The sequence below is a fragment of the Mus musculus genome, chromosome 11 (assembly GCF_000001635.26).
Source record: "Mus musculus strain C57BL/6J chromosome 11, GRCm38.p6 C57BL/6J".
Taxonomy (NCBI): domain Eukaryota; kingdom Metazoa; phylum Chordata; class Mammalia; order Rodentia; family Muridae; genus Mus; species Mus musculus.
The window spans coordinates 30,607,501-30,630,270 of NC_000077.6; the positions used below are offsets into that span (position 1 = coordinate 30,607,501).

The following is a 22,770-nucleotide window of genomic DNA, read 5'->3' on the forward strand; positions in this document are numbered from 1 at the left end:
TTTCCCTGGTCCTGGAACCACCCTAACTACCAAGATCATGGGCCTAAAAGTTTCAAACGTACACACAAGAAAGTTTTTATCCTAAACTCCTTAACTTTATCTTCTGCCCTAACACACACACACACACACACACACACACACACACACACACACACACACACATGTTCCAGCATCCTGTCTGGTCCAGGTGTTCCTTCAAAGACTGCATACAGCACAGCTTCAAAAGCAGGTAATCCCAGATAAACACAACCTGAACAAGTTAAGCACCCTGCTCTTCCTGGACTTGGCCAACATTCCAGCTTTTTGAACTCCCTCTCCAAATAGCACCCCAATGCCAGCATGAAGTAGTCACAGATGATCACAGTGCCCCTTATTCATTATCAACAAAAGGCAGGGATGTTGGGATTCTGACCTGGGGAAAAAATGGCTGAAGTACATATTTTACATACCAGAGTGGACCTGGCCTCCAGGTTCTCCAAACATCCTTCAGTCCCTACCTGTTACAGGGCATAGCTGGCATACTTCACCCTCTATGCTGAACTTCTCCTCCTCCCCCCAAAGCTCTTCCCTTTATAATTAAGACATTTTTGTCTCTTTCCTTCTCTTTGCATTTTCTCTCTCTTTGCAAGTGCATGCTCTTTTTCTCTTCCTTTTTCCCCTCCCATGGCAACTTCCCTGGTCTTGTTCCTTGGGACCATTGAACCTGAGAGTTGCTTCCCAATAAATCTGCCTTTACATCCTCTAATTTGCTTTGAATGGCTCATTTCGTCAGCTGAGAATAACTTGTCACAGACTAAGTGTCTTCAGCACACGACAGGACTGATAAAATTATCAACTCATAATAGCTGTAGCTGTCTGCATAAGACTTACAAAATATCAAACTTCTCAACATTTTAGGATGAAGGGATATCTTAGTTACTGTTCTATCACTGTGAAGAAGCACGATGACCAAGGCAACTCTTATAAAAGGAAGCATTTAACTGGGGCCTGCTTACAGGTTTAGAGGGTTAGTTCATTATTATCATGGTAGGAAGCAGACAAGCATGACCCTGGAGCAATAGCTAAAAGTTTTACATCCTGATCCACAGACAGAAGGCAGAGAGAGACAACAGACCAACTAACGACCAAACATTCAAATATATGAGCCTATAGGGGCCATTCTCATTAAAACCACCACCATAGGGGAGAGGATCGTGAGCCCCATCTGATAGACACTTGATGGCTTCTAGAGGAAGGAAAATTAGTTTTCTTTATACATTTGGCCTCTGATAGGTTGACTATACTCCTGTGATGGCCCTAACCCCATGAGTTTATGGGCAGCACAAATTGGACTCAGTGGTTTGTATAAAAGAGTACACAAAATGGGGAAGGGTGGGGGAAATGAGGGGTCTGAGAGGAGTTAAGGGAGGAGTCAGGGGTATTATGTACAAAATACATTGTATACGTATATAAATTTCTCAAAGGATTAAAAAAATACATTGGGGGCTGGCGAGATGGCTCAGTGGGTAAGAGCACTGACTGCTCTTCCAAAGGTCCTGAGTTCAAATCCCAGCAACCACATGGTGGCTCACAACCATCCATAGTGAAAACTGACGCCCTCTTCTGGCTCGTCTGAAAACAGCTACAGTGTGCCTGAGCGAGCAGAGTTGACCAGAGCAAGTGGGGCTGATTGGAGTGAGCAGAGGTCTTAAAAATTCAATTCCTAACAACCACATGAAGGCTCACAACTATCTGTACAGCTACAGTGCACCCATATACATACATACATAAATAAATAAATAAATAAATAAATAAATAGATAAATAAATAAATAAATAAATACATTGATAAAATATTTAAGAAATTTTAGACTGCCCCTAGGAGAGGAAATGAAGGCTCCATGGAGGTAGCAATGGAGCAGTAAATGCAGTCTCAGCATTGCTGAAAAAGTGCCTAGTCAGCAATGGGAGGAATGGTGTCATCTGAGCGCTGTGCTAGGTTGTACTCTTGACAACAAGTCAGGCTCAGTGACTCTTACTCACTACTCCAATGTGGATTTGAAGTAATTTTAGAGAGATAATATGAAAAACTGGCTATTAAGTATTGATAAAGAGTTCTATGGATTTTCTGCCTGAAGATTCATTAATCTAGGGCCTAGGGTACAGTTCTTTGCCTTAAGGTGGGTCAAAGATGAAGACTTATTGAGAGACCAGTTCAAATAGCTTTATTGTCCCTTGGTTAGTTGTCTACATGCATAATATTTCCTATCTTCATTCATTCTAAAAACTAATTCAGTAGTCTGTTATGTTTCTGCCCCCCCCCATTCTATTACTTCAACTCATCCTTCACATTGCATTAATGATTGTTCTTAGGGAGAAACCACTTTGATAACTTTCCTCCAGCTAAAAGCATTCTTGAATGACTCCTTAAAGCACAAGAACTGTTAAAATTACCAAGCCTAGCAGGTAGCCTTTCCTTTTTTTTTTTTAATTGGGTATTTATTTCATTTATATTTCCAATGCTATCCCAAAAGTCCCCCCACACGCTCCCCCACCCACACACCCACTCCCACTTCTTGGCCCTGTCATTCCCCTGTACTGAGCCATATAAAGTTTACACGACCAATGGGCTTCTCTTTCCACTGATGGCCGACTAGGCCATTTTCTGATTCATATGCAGCTAGAGACACGAGCTCGGGAGTACTGGTGAGTTCATATTATTGTTCCACCTATAGGAGTGCAGATCCCTTTAGCTCCTTGGATACTTTCTCTAGCTCCTCCATTGGGGGCCCTGTGATCCATCCAATAGCTGACTGTGAGCATCCACTTCTGTGTTTGCTAGGCCCCGGCATAGTCTCACAAGAGACAGCTACATCTGGGTCCTTTCAATAAAATCTTGCTAGTGTATGCAATGGTGTCAGCGTTTGGAAGCTGATTATGGGATGGATCCCTGGATATGGCAGTCTCTAGATGGTCCATCTTTTCGTGACAGCTCCAAATTTTGTCTCTGTAACTCCTTCCATGGGTGTTTTGTTCCCAATTCTAAGAAGTGGCAAAGTGTCCACACTTTGGTCTTCATTCTTCTTGAGTTTCATGCGTTTAGCAAATTGTATCTTATATCTTGGGTATCCTAAGTTTCTGGGCTAATATCCACTTATCAGTGAGTACATATTGTGTGAGTTCCTTTGTGATTGGGTTACCTCACTCAGGATGATGCCCTCCAGGTCCATCCATTTGCCTAGGAATTTCATAAATTCATTCGTTTTAATAGCTGAGTAGTACTTCATTGTGTAAATGTGCCACATTTTCTGTATCCATTCCTCTGTTGAGGGGCATCTGGGTTCTTTCCAGCTTCTGGCTATTATAAACAAGGCTGCTATGAACATAGTGGAGAATGTGTCTTTCTTACCGGTTGGAACATCTTCTGGATATATGCCCAGAAGAGGTATTGCGGGATCCTCTGGTAGTTCTATGTCCAATTTTCTGAGGAACTGCCAGACTGATTTCCAGAGTGGTTGTACAAGCTTGCAATCCCACCAACAATGGAGGAGTGTTCCTCTTTCTCCACAGCCTCGCCAGCATCTGCTGTCACCTGAATTTTTGATCTTAGTCATTCTGACTGGTGTGAGGTAGAATCTCAATGTTGTTTTGATTTGCATTTCCCTGATGATTAAGGATGTTGAACATTTTTTCAGGTGCTTCTCAGCCATTCGGTATTCCTCAGGGGAGAATTCTTTGTTCAGCTCTGAGCCCCATTTTTTAATGGGGTTATTAGATTTTCTGGAGTCCACCTTCTTGAGTTCTTTATATATATTAGATATTAGTCCTCTATCTGATTTAGGATAGGAAAAGATCCTTTCCCAATCTGTTGGTGGCATGCCAGTTTAAGTCACATTGGCTCACAGGAGCGCCCTCCCCTTATCTCAGTTTGAAATTCACTTGGTTGAAAGCTGGGACTTTCTACCAGTTGTAAGAATGTTTGGCCCAAGAATTCTTGGAATTCTCTTCCCTGGACAGTGTGACAAAGCTTTCCATTGCCCCTGTAGTCTCTGGACGTTACTTTCCAGATGTCTCTGGTCAATTCAAACTTGGTGAATGCTTCAAGAGGCTGGATTCTTATCCCTGTTTTATTTTGGTCCAGAACCCATCATGTGTCCCATCCAAAGGACATAATCTTATCTTGGCTGTAGTCTAATCTAAAAAAGCTCCATTTAGGAGACCTCATACCAGGTTCACTTGTTTGGATCTAAGTCCAAATCTGATTTTAATATGCACTGGTCAAATAGTCACTGTCAGCCCAAATTCAGAACTTTTTATTTTAATGTCTAAATTGATTTAAAGAAGTTCAAGAGGTAGGATGGTAGTATAGTCTGAGCCATCCACTCCCAAACATAATGCTCAGCTCAACTCAACCTTTTTTGTCCCTGCTATTCAGCTCTAGCTTGCAAATGCATCTAGAGCCAGAATGCCTGCCATTTTTCTACTGGATATCAAGCCTGGACAATCCTGTTTTTATCTCTACAATTTCTAAAATATTTGTAAAACTTTCAGGGTTGTCTGTTCCCATCTTCAGACACTGGTTGTGCATATGGGGATCACTGAATTTGGTCTTATAGGGCTTAAAATGTTTTCTGGATATGAATAATATCAGAAGTGATTAAAATGTCTTCTGGGTATGGATAATATCAGAAAGTGATTAAAGTATCTTCTGGGTATGGATAATATCAGAAAGTGATTAAAGTATCTTCTGGGTATGGATAATATCAGAAAGTGATTAAAATGTCTTCTGGGTATGGGTAGTATCAGAAAGTGATTAAAATGTCTACTGGGTATGGATAGTATCAGAAAATTGCCACATGGTGATTTAGTAAATTGGAAATCTGGCTCTGGACATAGATTAGACTTGCCCACCTTAGATCTAAGAAAATGTATCTAAAAGTTTCCTCTAGTCCCCTATCCTGGCTCTGGATGGATTCTCTTGTCCAGAGGAAGATCTTAGAGTCTGCACATACTAAAACAACCAAGAAACTACTCTGTGTCCTCAGTGTCTCCTAACTGACATATGAGGATGTTGTGAACAGGGAACCCTTGTACCTAAGCCTGCCACCATCTCATATGTGATGTCCATGCTAGTTCAATTGGCCTTGCCCTTTACACTGGCATTCAGTTCTTCCTCTTAGCAAAGGTCTATAACAGAACCACCCATGTTCACTGATGAAGAGGCTGCCAGATCATCAAACACATAGCTTTGGAAAGTTACTCAGACTATCCAAGTGGTGTCTTCTGAACTTTGCTAGACAATCCTGTAAAAATGACTCAAATAAGATTCTATTTCTTTTTTAAATTGTCATGTAGAACATGAATTTAACTGACTTCCTTAACAAAGTTTCCAGGAGCCTGTTCCTTCTGCAAGAGTCTGATATAAATAATCTTTACCTTATCCTTCTATAGAATGCTGGTATAGGGTCCAGCCAGTTATACAGTTACATGTAACCTTATATTACCTTTATATTTAACCTTTTATTAACTTATCTATTCATGGTGTAAAAATTTCCCTCATTAACTTTGTCTCTCAGTGTTTCCCACAAAGTTGTATAACTCTTACTTCCTGGCTTATGTTCTGAGCCGTCTATTAAGTTTTGTTGTGGCCCTGTGGCTGATTCGCTTTTGAGGCACTCTAACTGCTGCCCCTTCTACATGGCACATTTGCCAGTTTGAAGCAGTTAGAGTGAAATTGGTACTCCCAAATCACTGGAAGAAGTTTGGGTGACCCCTGAAAAAAACTAATGAGCCATGAGCCATCCAGTTCACCTCTCTTCTTGCCCTTCTGGGCATTGTTTTCAAGACTTAGAACTGAAACACCTGGTCTAAAGCCTTCTTTGCATCCGTTAACCTCTCTGTCTCATCAACTCTCAAAAAAAACCTTAGTTAAATCTCAGATCAGCTTAACATCCTTCAGAAGTAACTCCATTTTTGTTTTCCCGATACAATACTCTGACTAGACCTAACTACCATTATGGATGGGATTTGTGCTCTCCTCCAAGAACAATGCTGCTTCCACACCAACAAATACAAACTGGTTTAAGATGAAGTCTCAAACATAGGGACCAGATAAAATTTCAACCAACTGTCCTAATGTACATGCACCTGGTCCCCTCCTTCTTGGCGTCTCACCAACTTACTTCATTCTGCTGAACTGTCCTTATATTTATGGTCTTACCTTATATTATATGGCTCTCACAATATAATACCTCCCTTTATTCCACTTTTTATCTATTAAATCTACAAAAGAGCCTTTTCTCAACATGCTGTTGAGAAACTGACTAGAAAGGGACTTCATCCCTTTCACCCCAGACCAAACACAATTCTTTTTTTTTTTTTTTCTGTTTTTTTAAGACATGGTTTCTCTGTATAGCCCTGGATGTCCTGGAGCTCATTCTGTAGATTAGGCTGGCCTCGAACTCAGAAATCCACAAACACAATTCTTTACATTACTTTTCTATTTTCTCCTTTCCCTTCCTTCCATGCTCTGTAGCTCCCTGTGGCTATTGCTAACTCATTTTGATACAGCATTCCTGACTAGTCATTGTTACCTAGGATCAACTCCTTTTACTGGCTCATTCCTGTCTCTCCCATCCCATCCCCCCTCCAACTTCCTGGGCAATCTCTCAGTTTTAATTGGTAACCAAATCATCTGTTTATAACCCTCTAATGATATTTTTCAAAACACTCCAAAAAAGCAGGACAGCAACTGACCAAGACTCCTCAGGCAAGTGAACAGAGGACCCCTGTGAGGGCTAAAGTTGTGGTTTAAGTTTTAATTACTATGGTTAAGACAGTTGTAATCAAAATGCCTCTAACTTGTAAGCTTCACTTGCCCAAGGACAAATAACTTCCTGGAATGCTTGGGGCTGTTCATGTAAGATAACAAGCCATTTGTTTTCACTTCAATAAACAAGGTCTGTTGCCCCAATTGCTCAGGATGGGCTTGATCACACATAGGCAGGAGGTAATAGACAGAAAGTATGTCAGGATGTATGCTTTCCCTGATTGGTAGAAGGCAAGAACCTTTTCACTTTTGCCTTTATAATCACACAAACCATTTTATGGATTAAAAAATAATTATTTTGTAGTAAGTATATTGAAATATGCTTTAAGTTTTTAGAAAATAGAGAAGTTTTTAAAAAATGTTTATGTTCCCCTTATTACACTATAAATTCACATACACACAAATATATACATATGTGCATGTAAATATATATATATGTATGTATATATATATATATGGCAAAATGGTACACATAGCCCTTGGAAAGCTAAAACAGGAAAATCAGGGATTCAAGGCAAACCAAAGATGTACAGCAAGACCCTGTCTAGAAACACAATGTGAACAACAAAAATTGTACAAAAATAAAAAAGTAATAAGTAATAAGTTTTGTTTTGTCTTATGTTTTGAGACAGTGCATCTGTATCCCAGGCTGTCCTCAAAGTCATAGCAATCCTGTTTCAGCCCCCAAGGATTTTAGGTGTGAACCACCACACCTAACTCACAGTAACAGGTTTTAGGAAACTGAAAGAAGGAATGTCGTTCAAGTGGCAGAGTGTATTCTTGCTATGCATGAAGGCCTGGGTTCCATCTCTAACACAAAAACAATATTAATAATTTGATAGTAATTAGTGTGTAATTGAGAAAACTTAAACAAGAAGGTTTTCTTTAATAAGAAGCTATGGCGTACACAAGCAAGGGCATAGTATTCAGCAATTAAAAGTAAGATGACTATCAAGGCGCAAAAAATATGAAGGGTTCTAAGGTTAAAAACGTACCTTTGGACCAACGTGAAGATGACCTACTGGGTGATTCCAACTACTATGAATGACATTCTGGAAGAGGAAGAACCATGGAAACAGTAAAAAACAAGTAGTTGCCAGGGTTTAATGGAGAGGAGAAATTAACAGAGGCAGACACACAGGAGATGATGGGGCAGATACATGCTATATATCCAAACTGGAAATAGCATCAACAGTGAACCCTGAAATGTAGTGTCTACTCAATGATGATATAGTATACTAAAGGTGCTCAGCAAGTGTACAAACACATCATGCTAACACTGAACCTGGAGTTACAGAGGCCCTTGAGAGGGCCTTGTGAGCAAAGGATTTTTTATACAAACAAGCCTGAGAAACTGAGGCCAATTCTAAAAACCCATTGCAGGAGAGGACCAGCTCCTAAATGTTGCTTCTAGGTTTTGAATGTGTGCATGCACACACATAATCATATCTATATTTTTCAATGTCATAATTTGAACATACATGCACTAAAGAACAATCATATAATAAAAAATATCTGTCATCTGAGAGGTTTCATTCAGCAGATGATGGAAACAGATGCAGAGACCCACAGCCAAACATTAGACAGAGCTCAAGGAATCTTATGGAAGAGTCAGGGGTGGAAGGGACGATTGAAGGAGCTGGAGGGGTCAAGAATACCACAAGAAGACCTACAGAGCCAGCTAACCTGGGCCAAGGGGACTTACAGAGAATGAACCACCAACCAAAAAGCATGCAGGGGCTGGACCTAGACCCCCATACATATGTAGCAGATGTGCAGCTTCATCTTCATGTGGGTTCTCCAACTTTTGGGGGGAGGGGCTGTCTCTGACTCAGACTCTGTTGCTTGCCTTTGGATCCCTTTGACCTAGCTGGGCTTGTCCTTGTCTGTCTCAGTGGGAGAGGATATGCCTAGACCTGATAAGACTTAATGTGCCAGGGCACAAGGTGTGAGGGGGCGCTCCTTCTCCTTGGAGAAGGGGGATGGGAGGGTAGGACTGGGAAGAGAGGAGGGAGGGGACTGTGGTAGAAATGTAAAGTTAATTAATTAATTAATGAAAAAAGAAAAATAAATAATTTTTTACTGCGTGTGGTGGCACTTCTTTTAATCACAGCACTCCGTACTTGAAAGGTAGAGGCAGGTGGATCTCTGAGCTCAAAGCCAGTCTGTTCTACAAATCAAGTTCCAGGATAGCCAGGACTATGTAAAGAGAAACCCTGTCTCAAAAGCAAAATAAAATAAAATTTTAAAGTCCATGCCTTTAATCCTAGCACACAGGAGGCAGAGGCAGGTATTTCGCTATAAATTGAAGGCCAGATTCGTTTATAAAGTGTCAAGAAAGAAAGAAAGAAAGAAAGAAAGAAAGGAAGGAAGGAAGGAAGGAAGGAAGGAAGGAAGGAAGGAAGGAAGGAAGGAAGGAAAAAGAAAGCAAGCAAATTTTTTTTTAGAGCTGGAAAAACGGTGCAGCAGGAATGTTTGCATGTTGTTCTTGCAAAGGGCCTGAGTTCAGTTCGAGCACCCATATCCAGTAGCTCTCTAGAAGATCTAACATCGTCTGACCTCCCAGGGCACTTACACTCACATGCACACACACATGCACACACACATGCACACACACACACTTCATAGTAAATAAAAAAATTTACAGCTCCTTGTTGACTATTCCATGAAAAAAAAAATGCCCAAGTTGTCTATATTTTCAGTGAACAGCTTTAAAACCCACCTATTTGCATAAAAACAAGCAAACAAACAAACAGACAAAAACCCTTCCTAGAACAATGGGGAAAATGTTAGCAAAGTGATTTGAGATTCTCTCAAAAGAAAAAAAACCTCGAAAAATCTTATTTATTTGCAAAGAAACTCATGCCATAGTCTACCAGGGAAAAGGCTTTTTAAGTGCTCAATAACTGAACCAAACACCATCTAATTGTTCAAAAACTAAAATCTATTGCTTAATTCTAATTTACTACTGCAGCAGACAGAAACTCAAAACAAAGTCATATACTGATTAAAGCAGGATATTGTTTGTGTTTCATATGTTATACAATGTTACATGTCCATGGAAGAGGTACTAATTTTAATTTCAACTGGGAACTCATGTAATTGCATATAGATTGTTAAAACTATATTGTTGAAAGTACAGAAGCACAGGATACTAGGGGGACAGGATACTAGGGATCAACCAGTCAAACAAACTATGCAGGAGGTTTGTTCTTTTACAACAAAATATCTACATAAGAGTCAAAAACTTTTATATTTCAAACCCTAGATAGTAAATATTTTAGGCCACATAGTCCTCTAGACTGCTGCAGCAACTTGACTTTGCCAATGAGACACAGAAAAAAGCAACCATAAATACAAATAAATGTTTGTGGCTGTGCAAATTTTCACTTGCAGAACAAGCAGAAGGGCAGATTTGAGGCCCAGGCTGGGTGCTGCAAAGCTTTGACCTACCCAGCTAGTTTCTGAGACAGTTTTACTATTCGAGGGTTTTAGAGGAAGTGTGTTTGCTAGTGAGCCAGCAGGATTCCCTGAAGCACTTCTTTTTCTCCACCTACCCAGCCCCCATGCTGTCAGGCATTCCTTGTATTATGAGGCAATTTTCCAGACTATGGAACCTTTTGATCATTCCCTCAGACAGATAACAAGTCTTTGAAGTTTGGGAGGGAGATATGTGACACATGGCTTTAAAAATATGTAGCAATCAAGATATAATTTTAATTCTAGAAATTGGCTCACTGTCTCCGAGTGTAAATGTTCTTTGTTTTACAAGACCACTATTTTGAGTTTAAGAAAAAATGTATTTTTGAAGTATTTAATAAACAATTCATGTCCACTGTTTTAACTCTCTATATTAACTTAAAACAATTAAAAATAAGATGTTTAAAAAAGTTTATCCCAAAAACTAGGTTTAATAATAGATTCAAAATGGTTCTTATCAAAAATGTTGACAGAACTCGCCTCTACAACTGGATTCATACAATCCAATTTCAAAACAAAAAACAAAAAAACCGTAAGTCTTTTCTTCTAAGAAAATAAAACAAAAAAGGAAAAGAAAACAGGCAGACATCTGCAGTATGGCCTTCAGGCCGCTGGCATGTTAGAGAGAACAGCAGGGAGCAGGAGCCACAGCCAGGCCTCTGAAGTCATGGCCCCAGCTGTGTTCTATATTTCCATATCTTGGGATGAAACCAAAGAAACTAAAGATGACTTAGCCTTCATTGCCACAGAACTTTCAAAGTAGTGTCTTTTCAATAGCTTGAACACAATGGAACACTATGAACATAACCACGCTTAAGTCTGGGCTTTCTAGAACATCTCTTACTATGCTTTGAATTTCTAATAACGTAGTGTATCTTACCACAGAAACAAATTCATTCTTTTATTCCTAAATATGTTCATTTTTGATAACATCATAATTTATAATGTTAATTAGGCTTAGTTAGCATTCCCTACTGTCTTCTTTCTCCTGCTTGGATATCATTACACAAACTCTTCTTGGTTAATCCTAATTAAGTATATATATATATTGACAACAACCAAATTTATTTCTCTAGTCCAGTTCTTCAAGGATAACACAGACAGCTAGAAGCTAGGGGCATATTAGGACAGCAGTCGAACTGCCACTAAGCATGTACAAAGCACAGTATGACTGGTCATTTATTAGCAGTGAGGCTTGTTGGTTTCATGCTATTTGCCAGGTATCATGCTAAAGTGTTATCATGGATTTTTCTCCCTTTATTTTCACATTGCATTTAGACATTTCATGTTTATCTCTTTTATCTGAAACCCCACAAGAATGATATAAGCAATACATAACCAGACACTGTCACTGACTTCTTAGTCCCATTTCTTTGTCCTTTTGCCTGCCTAAGAGGATATCAATTCTATTCAAAGCATCAGTATCCAAAAATAATGTGGTAGTTTTCCTTGTAGTACATCAAGGAGTATGACACTATATGACCCAATGAAACAAAAGATTTATAGAGTGGTATAGTGTGTAGTTTTATCTATACCACTTTGTGCTCCTGGCTGGTCACATGCACATACCTGCCCAGGAACTATCTCAGATCAGCACATAGAAAACACATACATATGTCAGTTATTTTTAGATAACTACTTGGCTACTCAATGACTGGGCTTTCTAATCCTTCCCTTGCTATTCCAGTTCCAGTCGATCTGACCACTTACCTGAAAACTCGTATTGTTGGTTGGCTTTTCTCCTCTGCTATGGCATCTCCTTCTCCTCTCTCCCAGTCTTCTGATTCTCTCTCTGCCTCCTACCTACTCAATTGTCAGTGTCCTGTCCCATGCTCAGCCATTGGCTACTGGCAATTTTATTGATAGATCAAAAACCAATTGAGGGTGAGGACCTTCAGTGTCAGTAAACATAGATTTCTGATCAGAACCACCCCACTACATTTCACCTTTTTCTGTCCAATTTAAAAACAAAAACAAAAACAAACAAACCCTCTTCTCTCAGACATAAATTGAACAATAACAATCATGTACATTTCAAGATAGGATATACAATTAGTATCTAGTCTATCATATTTGTCAATTAGATAAAGTATTCTACCATCATTCCTAACTTAAAGAGTTACAATTTTGTTCCTGAATTATGTTTAGATTTTAGCTGTAACATCATCTGAAAACCATATTTTTATTTCTGTATCATATCTTTAATGTTAAACAACTTAAGTTTGCTGATGGGGTTATAGTTCGTCTTCAACCTCATCCAAAATTGGAGAATGAATTAAATATTATCTGAGTATATAGGAAGCACAAAATTTAGCTTCTAAAACTTAAACAAATTGTAGAGACAGCTGACTGCTGGGACAATCCTCTAATTTCTTAGAATGTTGGCACATCTGTCTTTAGCCTTTTAGCATAGGGCCATCTGACAGACCTTTGTAAAGTAGGATTATAAAGGATTGTTTATTCTGTATTGGCAGAACTATCAGTTGACTATTTGGCATAGAGTGTTCATTTTGAACAGTATTTTGAAATAGGCAATTTCTGTATTGTGGCTACCTTGCCATGGTAAGTAACCTCGTCTAGAGGTAAAGATGTTGAATTCTTCTTTGAAGGAGAATGGGGAAGCTGTCAGGAGCAGATGTCTCTCATTGTCAAATGATCTTCAATAATGAAATAACATTAAATATCATATTCTGTGTATTTCTGATGTTTTTGAAGACTATCTATCTAAGTGTATTTGAACTGTTAAATTTCAATAACTCTTAGCCATTTCTATTTGAGTAAAGTTGTGTTACTTAATCCTCTGAAACAGTTTATAATAGATCTATTAAAAGGACTGGGTCAAAGCCTTGTATTCTTAAATGTGTTGTATCTACACAATGCCTATCTAAGAGTAACAATATTAATTTTAAACTTTGTATCAACATATAGATTTATATTAATGAAAACCTTAATTTTATATCATTGTAAATTTCATACCAACATATGAAATTATAACATTAATTTGTATAAATTATAAAGATTTCTATCAATGTAAGATTATGGCTATATAATGTTTTGTTCAAGAATAAAATTAGTAATCCATCCCATCTATTTCTTTCCAGGTCGAAATTATGACTATTTCTAAATTATTTCTTAAAACGACAACCTATCTATAATTTATAAAATAACCATAACCAGACACCCAAACCCAAGGGATCAAGATGACGACACTCCACAACTTTTTCCTGTTGAATAGGGGTGACAAAAATTCTTTAAAGGTGTGGGGAGGGGTAGGAAAATTAGAAAATTTGGTTACACTTTAGAAAGCTACCTTTAGCATCTGTTATGTAGTCTCTGTATGTTTAAAAGGCTCAGGGCTTGACTGGATCTGTCTGAAAGGTTGGATGAAGCGAGTTCATCTGAAATCAGCAGCAGCAATCCTAAAGCTGTACTGGAAGCAAGTCTCTGGACAACATCAGGAAGGAGGGAGCTGGAACAGCACGTCAGTTTCGTGTCCCAGTGGATGAATCTTGTCAGAGGTGTAATATATGAATCTCATAACCCAAATTTTACTATCATTAAGATTTTCATGTAGGTTGTGCAGGGTATAGAGTAAAAGATGAAATTTTATTTCTTTTTTTAAAAATTGGGTATTTTCTTTATTTACATTTCAAATGTTATCCCCTTTCCTGGTTTCCCCTCTGAAAAACACCCTCCCCTTATCCCCTCCCCACTCCCCCTACTCACCAACCCACACACTATCACTTCCTGGTCATGGCATTACCCCATACTGGGGCAGAGCCTTCATAGGACAAAGTGCTTCTCCTCCCATTGATGTCCCACTAGGCCATCCTCAGCTGCATACACAGATAGAGCCATGAGTCCCACCATGTGTGTTCTTTGGTTGGTGGTTTAGTCCCTGGGAGCTCTGGGAGTACTGGCTACTTCATATTGTTGTTCCTCCTATGGGGCTGCAAACCCCTTCTGCTCCTTGGGTCCTTTCTCTAGCTCCTTCATTGGGGATCATTTGTTCAGTCCAATGGATGGCTGGGAGCATCTACCTCTGTATTTGTGAGGCACTAGCAGAGCCTCTCAGGAGAGAACTATATCAGGCTCCTGTCAGCAAACACTTGTTGGCATCCACAACAGTCCCTGGGTTTGGTGATTGTAAATGGGATGGATCCCCAGGTGAGTCAGTCTCTAGATGGTCATTTCTTCAGTCTCTACTCCACACTTTGTCTCTGTAACTCCTTCCATGGGTGTTTTGTTCCCCACTTCTAAGATGAATAGAAGTATCCACACTATGATTTTCCTTCTTCTTGAGTTTCATGTGGTTTATCTTGGGTATTCAGAGCTTCTGGGCTTCTGGGCTTTTGGGCTAATATCCACTTATCAGTGAGTGCATATGATGTGTGTTCTTTTGTGATTAGGGTTACCTCACTCAGGATGATATACTCCAGATTCATCCATTTGCCTACGAATTTCATAAATGCATTGTTTCTTGTTTGAGCAGGTAAAAGACAACTGTCTTTTTATGAGTTAGTTTTATCAATAACCAAATGTAATAAATCTTCACTCATGCCATATGAAGGAGGGCATAAAGAATCTTAGGGATTCCATAACCAATAAGATTTATTGTCTCATTTTAGTTGAAGTTTTGGCTAGAGACATTTTTATGTCTACGCCAGTTATTGGGCTGTTCTCAGATCAATTTATCTGTCTTGTTTTAATTTCCCAAAATTTTTGAGACCTTTAGGAGGCCTTTTCTTATCATATCTGATCTATATCTTTCTGGAAGTTGTCTAGAGCCTATTGTTCTTTCTTGTCAATACAAATACAGAGCTTTTTTCCCTTTGATATTTAAAACAGTTTAAAGTAATTAAACCAATCTAAACAAATGTTAACCATTGAGACAGTGTTTCTATTGTCTCCTGCCCTGCCCTTCATGAGATTAAGACCTAAATTATTTATTTATCTGTGTAAATTTGAATTCTCCCTATTATAGAGATTAATATCTCTGTGGGTATATATTGTAGTATGCCTTTTTTTCTCTGTACAGTTCTCAAAGCCTACATTTCTACTTTCTGAGATAGGCTAAGCTCTCTACATTCTGCTTTCAAAATATTTTTTTAAAGATCAAAAGCCTCAATATTTATATATCTCTGTATTTAACTTTAATTAAATTTCTTTTATTTATTTATAAGCCTATTTATAGGCTTTAATTTTTATCATATTAAGCAGACAATCTCAGAAATCGGTGTTGCACATGTTCAAATATCCCGAGAAATTGTCCTGGCAAGACATTTATATATCTTTAAATCATTTATTCATTCATTTTACGTAGCTTCTTTCTTCTGTGAAGCTTAATATCTGTTGTGTCTACTGTCTGCCTCTCTGCCTCTCATCTTAAGCTCTTTGTATTAATTTTGAAACTCAGAGAGAAATTCCCATGTGGCTCAGGCAAAATCTATATATTCCCTTCCATCCTTAAAAACAAATCAGACTTATAAATCTCTATCAGTTATTTATCTGGTAGATGGAAGTAGGTAGCTTTATTGTTTGTTTCTCATTGTCTCTTCCCAGGAGGGTAAATCCCAGCCAGTGGCTGTGTTTCTTTGCTATATAGTTTTGCACGTTGGAACCACATGACTCAGTTCTGCTCACTGAGATAACAGTTCTCACCACTCCTAGATTTATATCATTTGTGTGTGTGCCCAAATATTCCATCCCAGAATACTTAAATTATTAGTAAATTCTTACCCCATGTTGAGCACTATATGCAGTGTACAGTTTTTTACTATACCGCTTTGTGTTCCCAGCTGGTCACACATGCACACCTACCCAGGAGCTATCTCAGACCTATACATAGAAAACATACACAGGCTGGTCTGCACTGGTTTAACTTTGGCACAAACTCTGCAGCCAGTCCCACAGCACACAGAAGAGGCTCGATTCCCAGGCGCTTTAGCAAGCCCAAGATCATAGTATCAGGGGTGAGTATGACACAACATCTGTTCCAACACCACCAGGAGTGACTGTGACCAGCAGGATCCAGGGACATGGGAATCCCACCTGACCAGTGGCTCAGGCTCCTTCCAGGTTCCCTGTTTATTTTAGGCACAAACTCTGCAACTAGTCCCACAGCACCCAGAGGAGGCTCGAATTTCAGGAGTGCTAACACAGCTTGAATCACAGGATCCCGGGATCCTGAGATCCCAGGATCACAGGAGTTTGGTCACACATAGATCTCAGAGACCCAGAGGTAGCTTGACTCCCAATACTTTGACATTTATGTTCTTGTGCTTGCCTCTTGCCATCTGAAGATCTAGTGACACACCCAGAATCTAGGATCACAGGATCCCAGAATCACAGGATCACAGAGGCAGGTGGACTCTGAGGAGTTCTGACACAACCAGGATTACAGGAAGAACAGGCTCCAATCAGATATATTGAAGGAAGGGAGCACTTGAGATAATCAGATGGCGGGGGGCAAGAAGAAGCAACAGAAAGCAAGGTTACTTGGCATCATCAGAACCCAATTCTCCCACCATAGCAAATCCAGGATACACCATCACACCAGAAAATCAAGATATGGATCTAAAGTCATTTCTCATGATGATGATGGAGGACTATAAGAAGGATGTAAATAACGTCTTTAAAGAAATACAGGAGAACATAAGCAACAGAAACCAAGGTTGCTTGGCATCATGAGAACCCAATTCCCAACCATAGCAAGTCCTGGATACACCATCACACCAGAAAAGCAAGACTTGAATCTAAAATTACTTCTCATGACAATGACAGAGGGCTTTAAGACAGACAAAAATAACTCCCTTAAAAAAATACAAGAGAGCCGGGCATGGTGGTGCACGCCTTTAATCCCAGCACTTGGGAGGCAGAGGCAGGCGGATTTCTGAGTTCGAGGCCAGCCTGGTCTATAGAGTGAGTTCCAGGACAGCCAGAGCTATACAGAGAAACCCTGTCTCGAAAAACAAAACAAAACAAAACAAAACAAAACAAAACAAAAAACAACAACAAAAAAATACAAGAGAACACAGGTAAACTGCTAGAAGCCCTTAAAGAAGAAACACAAAAATCCCTTAAAGAATTACAGTATTCCCTTAAAGAAAACATAATCAAACAGGCAAAGGAAATGAACAAAACCATCCAAGATCTAAAAATGGAAATAGAAACAATAAAGAAATCACAAATCTGAAAGCAATTCAATTCAATCCCCACATACATTCTCACAATTTTACACACACACACACACACACACACACATCCATACTTACATATGCATATGGAGCAAAAGACCAAGCACTGGTGTGGAAAGAACTCACTCATTCTGGATGGAAAAAAAAATGCGCTCCAATCTTTACTACATAGATAAAGAAAAAATTCTTCCTTTTTAATGATAAATGAATTAAACCTATGTTTGTAAGAAAAAAAGCTTTGTTTCTTTTAATAAGACAAAACCTGCCTTGTCCTTACCATGGGACCTGTTCTGTCCCATGGTAAGGAGAAGCCTGCCTGCTCCTTCTGCTCTCTGTGACATCTTCTTTTTTCCTCTTTCCCTCTGCATTCTGTATATTGATCTCACAGTATTTTATGTTACCTATAATTCCTAAATTACTCTACTCTGCATTCTCCTTCTAATCTAAAAAATGTTCTGTCTAAAAACGTCTACTCAACTCAGTTCCTATCTCAGCTCAGTTCTCACCTCCGTTCCTCTTAGTTCTGACTCTTCTCTTTGTCCTCAGCTCTTAAAACATCATTCAGAATACATGATCATATATTAAAAAGTTCATCAAAAGTTTACACACAAAAATCAAATCATAAACTTAAATAGAAGTTTACAACAGTGGATGTTTGCATGCATATCCATTAGGAGTAATTATCTGGCTAAACATCCATCACCTATCTCAGCTCCACAGGTTCACTGAAGGTTTAAAACCATAAGTTACTAGTGAAGTTTTGTATAGATAAACCCAGTCAATATTTTATCTTCTGTCCTAACACCTATAATAAATTGTTAATTCCCTTTTTATGATCTTTGGTAATTGTTTTACACCCTCTTGGAATGTGCTCTGAGTAGGAGAAAGTCTGGTTACCATCTAAGAGCAATTAACTGGTGACACTTGTGAGACTGGCAGAGTTCTCATTGCAGCTTTGACTATCAGAAAAGGACCTAGTAACAGTCCCATTAATAAAAGAGCTTAATAATCACAGATATAATTTTAGGAATTCTTGTAGGATCATCATTAAAACTTAAGTCATTTATTTGTCTATATAGCTTCACTACAAGATAGTACATCTTCGTGGATCTGCAGAGATGTGCTTCAAAGGGGGTATGCTTCTATTAGTGATTGTTATATATGTTTAATAATAACAGGAAAAACATATTAATAGCAGGAATCTTTCCTAAAATTAGTCCCTCACCAACTTGTTTAATGAGGGCTCACCTGTCTCAGATTATATAATAATCTGAGGCAGGCCACTTCGGGATGATCACCAGCTAGTTATTAGCTTTTCCCATTATGGCTCCTGACAGTTATCCCAATACCCAAACTATGTAATGGCTCAAAAAGAAAGAAAATTAAAGACCAATTTCCCTTATGAACACAGATGCCAAAATACTCAATAAAATAATTGCAAACAAAATCCAAAAATACACCATAAACATCATCTACTGTGCACTCACTCCATTCAGTACAGTAGTTGAAGTTCTAGAGCAATAAGACAACTAAAGGAGATCAAGCGGTTCAAAACTGGAAAGGAAGAAGTCAAAGTATCATTATTCAGAGATGATATGAGAGTAAACATAAGTGACTCCATAAATTATACCAGGGAACTCCTATAAACACCTCCAGCAAAGTGGCTGCGTACATATTTAATTAAAACAGTTCAGCAACCCTACTATATACAAATGACAATCCAGCTGCAAAAGAAAAAATAAAAAGTTCAGAGAAACAATAACCTCAAATGATATAAAATATCATAGGGTAACTCTAACAAAGCAAATGAAAGACCTGTATGATAAAAACTTAAAGTCTTTGAAGAAATAAATTAAAAAGATATTAAATAATATCTTTTGATTTCCCATGTTCATGGATCAGTAGGATTAACATGAATTAAAAATGGCCACCATACCAAAATCTATCTACAAATTCAATGCAATCCTCCCGTCCAAACTCCAACACAATTCTTTATAGACCCTGAAAAGACAATTTTCAATTTCAAATGGGGGGAAAAAAAACCCGCCACCACCAGAAAAACAAGAAATTCATGATAGATAAAACAATCTTGAACAATAAAAGAACTGCTGGAGGTATCACTGTCCCTGATTTTCAGCTGCACTACAGAGAAATAGTAATAAAAACTGCATGGTATTGGCATAAAAACAAATGCATTAATCAATGTAATGAAATTGAATATCCAGATATAAATCCATACATCTATATCTGATATTTGATATTTTTTATAAGTAAGCCAGAAATACAAAGTGAAAAAAAAAAGAGAAAGCATCTTCAACAAATGGTACTAGTCAAACTAGATAGCAACCCAAAGAAAGCACAAATAAATCTATATTTATCACCTTGCACAAAACTCAAGTCTAAGTGGATCAAAGCCCTCAACCAACATAAAACACAATGAACCTGATTAAAGAGAAAGTAGGAAATAGCTTCAACTCACTGGCACAAGAAAAAACTTTGTGAACAGAACAACAATGGGCAGGATTTAGATCAACAATTAGTAAACAGGTCCTCATGAAACTGAAAAGTTTCCATAAGGCAAATGACACCATCAAATGGACAAAGAGACAGTGTGCAAAGTGGGAAGAAAATTTTACAAACTCCACATCCAGTAGAGGGCTAATATCCAACATACATAAAGAATTCTAGAAACTAGATATTAAAAAAACCAAACAGTCCAATTAAAACAAGGCACAGATCTAAACAGAAATTCTCAATAGAGGAAACTCAAATGTCTGAGAAACAAAGATATGTTCAGTATCCTTAGCCATCAGGGAAATTCAAATCAAAACTACTTTGATATTCCATCTTACGCCTGTCAGAATGGCTAAGATCAATAACACTTGTGACAGCTCATGCTGGTGAAGATATGAAGCAAGAGAAACACTACTCCACTGCTAGTGGGAGAGCAAACTTGTACAACCACTATGAAAATTAATATGATGGTTCCTCAGAAAGCTTGGAATTGATCTACCTCAACACCCAGCTACCTGGGGTCAGGTAGAAAAGGGAGCAGGAGGGAACAGGCTGAAAGGAGGATGGAGAGAGAGAGTGCAGGGAGAGACAGCTGGAATTGGAAGGGGGCATTTGGAGGGGAGTGGTGTGGAGATCCAGTGTAGTGAAAACTTTCTGGAATCTGCAAATGACCTTAGTGAATACTGCTATTCACATGTACCCTAGGTATTAGTACTATCACCTAGTAGTAGAGGATACAGAGTCTGAACTGGCTAACTTTTGTAGCCAGACAAAGTGTCTGTGTTTGGTGGCTGATTATGGTATGGAGCCCCAGATGGGGCAGTCTCTGGATAGACCTTCCTTCAGTCTCAGCTCCAAACTTTGTCTCTGTAACTCCTTCTATGGGTATTTTGTTCCCAATTCTAAGGAGGAACGAAGTATCCACACTTTGGCCTTCCTTCTTCTTGAGTTTCATGTGTTTTGCAAATTGTATCTTGAGTATTCTAAGTTTCTGGGCTAATATCCACTTATCAGTGAGTGCATATCATGTGAGTTCTTTTGTGATTGGCTTACCTCACAAAGATGCAAAGATTGGCTTACCAGGATGCTATCCTCCAGATCCATTCATTTGCCTAAGAATTCCATAAATTCATTGTTTTTAATAGCTGAGTAGTACTCCATTGTGTAAATGTACCACATTTTCTGTATCCATTCCATTGTTGAGGGACATCTGGGTTCTTTCCAGTTTCTGGCTATCATAAATAAGGCTGCTATGAACATAGTGGAGCATGTGTCCTTATTACCAGTTGGAACATCTTCTGGGTATATGCCTTGGAGAGGTATTGCTGGATCCTCCGGTAGTACTATGTATATACCAGCAAGATTTTGCTGACATGACCCTAATATAGCTGTCTCTTGTGAGGCTATGCCAGTGCCTGGCAAACACAGAAGTGGATGCTCATAGTCATCTATTGGATGGAACACAGAGCCTCCAATGGAGGAGCTAGAGAAAGTACCCAAGGAGCTGAAGGGGTCTGTAACCCTATAGGAGGAACAACAATATGAACTAACCAGTACCCCCTGAGCTCGTGTCTCTAGCTGCATATGTAGCAGAAGATGGCCTAGTCGGCCATCATTGGGAGGAGAAGCCCCTTGGTCTTGCAAAGGTTATATGCCCCAGTACAGAGGAATACCAAGGCCAGGAAGTGGGAGTGGGTGGGTTGGGGAGCAGGGTGGGGGGATGGTATAGGGGACTTTCAGGGTAGCATTTGAAATGTAAATGAAGAAAATATCTAATAAAAAATTGTTTAATTAAAAGAAAGAAAGAAAGAAAGAAAGAAAGAAAGAAAGAAAGAAAGAAAGAAAGAAAGAAAGAAAGAAAGAAAGAAAGAAAAATAAACAAGTCATGGGGAGGAAGCCAATAAACAGTGGTCCTCCATGGGGGGAAAAAAAAAAGTAGGTGGAGCCTTGATGGAGGAAGCCCATCACTAGGGGCAGGCATGAAGGTTGTATAACTTGTCCTACTTCCTACTTTCTTTCTACTTCTGACTGCTGAAATGATGGGTCCTCAGGCTCCTGCTGCCATGTTTTCCACAGCATGGTGGTCTGTATATACTCTGGAGCTTTAAGCCAAATAAGCTCTTTCTCCTATAAGCTGCTTTTGTCAGTATTTTATCACGACAGAATTGAAACTAATACAGAGTCTGATGAATACTTTTACACTTCAACAAATTACAATCCTGGGAATCCACCCAATAAAAACAAAATCAGCAATAAAAGGCTTATGGCAGCAAACTCCTACTGCAAAGAGAAAGTAAGAAAAACAAGCACTTGAAACAATGAGGTAGTCCATGATGGCATACCTGTATGTGCACTATGAAGCCAACATTGAGAATATACAACATTTGACTCAGAAGGATTTTCTTTAAAGCATCTTGAGTGATAAAAACATGACATAGAAAACTGTGGCTTTATTTTTTAAAATAAAATCTTGATCAAAATTCATTAATGTATATGTGCCAAAGTCTGTCTGTATCTTTGTCCCTTTGTCTGTCTGAGTCGTTGTAAGGAACAGAGAGATAGAAAGAAAGAAAGAAAGAAAGAAAGAAAGAAAGAAAGAAAGAAAGAAAGAAAGAAAGAAAGAAAGAAAGAAAGAAAGAAAGAGAGAAAGAGAGAGAGAAAGAGAGAGAGAGAGAGAGAAAGAAAGAAAGAAAGAAAGAAAGAAAGAAAGAAAGAAAGAAAGAAAGAAAGAAAGAAAGAAAGAAAGAAAGAAAGAAAGAGGAAGGCAGGCAGA

The 22,770-nt window shown here is 38.6% G+C and overlaps 1 protein-coding gene across 2 annotated transcripts in view; it reads right to left on the minus strand.

Annotated features, from left to right (window-relative positions):
- The window catches only part of Acyp2 (acylphosphatase 2, muscle type), a 143,617-nt gene that overhangs the window by 101,509 nt on the left and 19,338 nt on the right, over nucleotides 1–22,770 (minus strand). The window contains exon 4 of one of the 2 annotated variants that reach the window (XM_017314816.2): nucleotides 6,499–7,859. The exons of the other annotated variant lie outside the window; for it this stretch is intronic. Coding sequence (XP_017170305.1) covers nucleotides 7,826–7,859 — 34 coding nt within the window. The 3' untranslated portion in view covers nucleotides 6,499–7,825. Of the gene's footprint in view, nucleotides 1–6,498; nucleotides 7,860–22,770 lie in introns of those variants that run through there. 2 annotated transcript variants of the gene reach the window in all.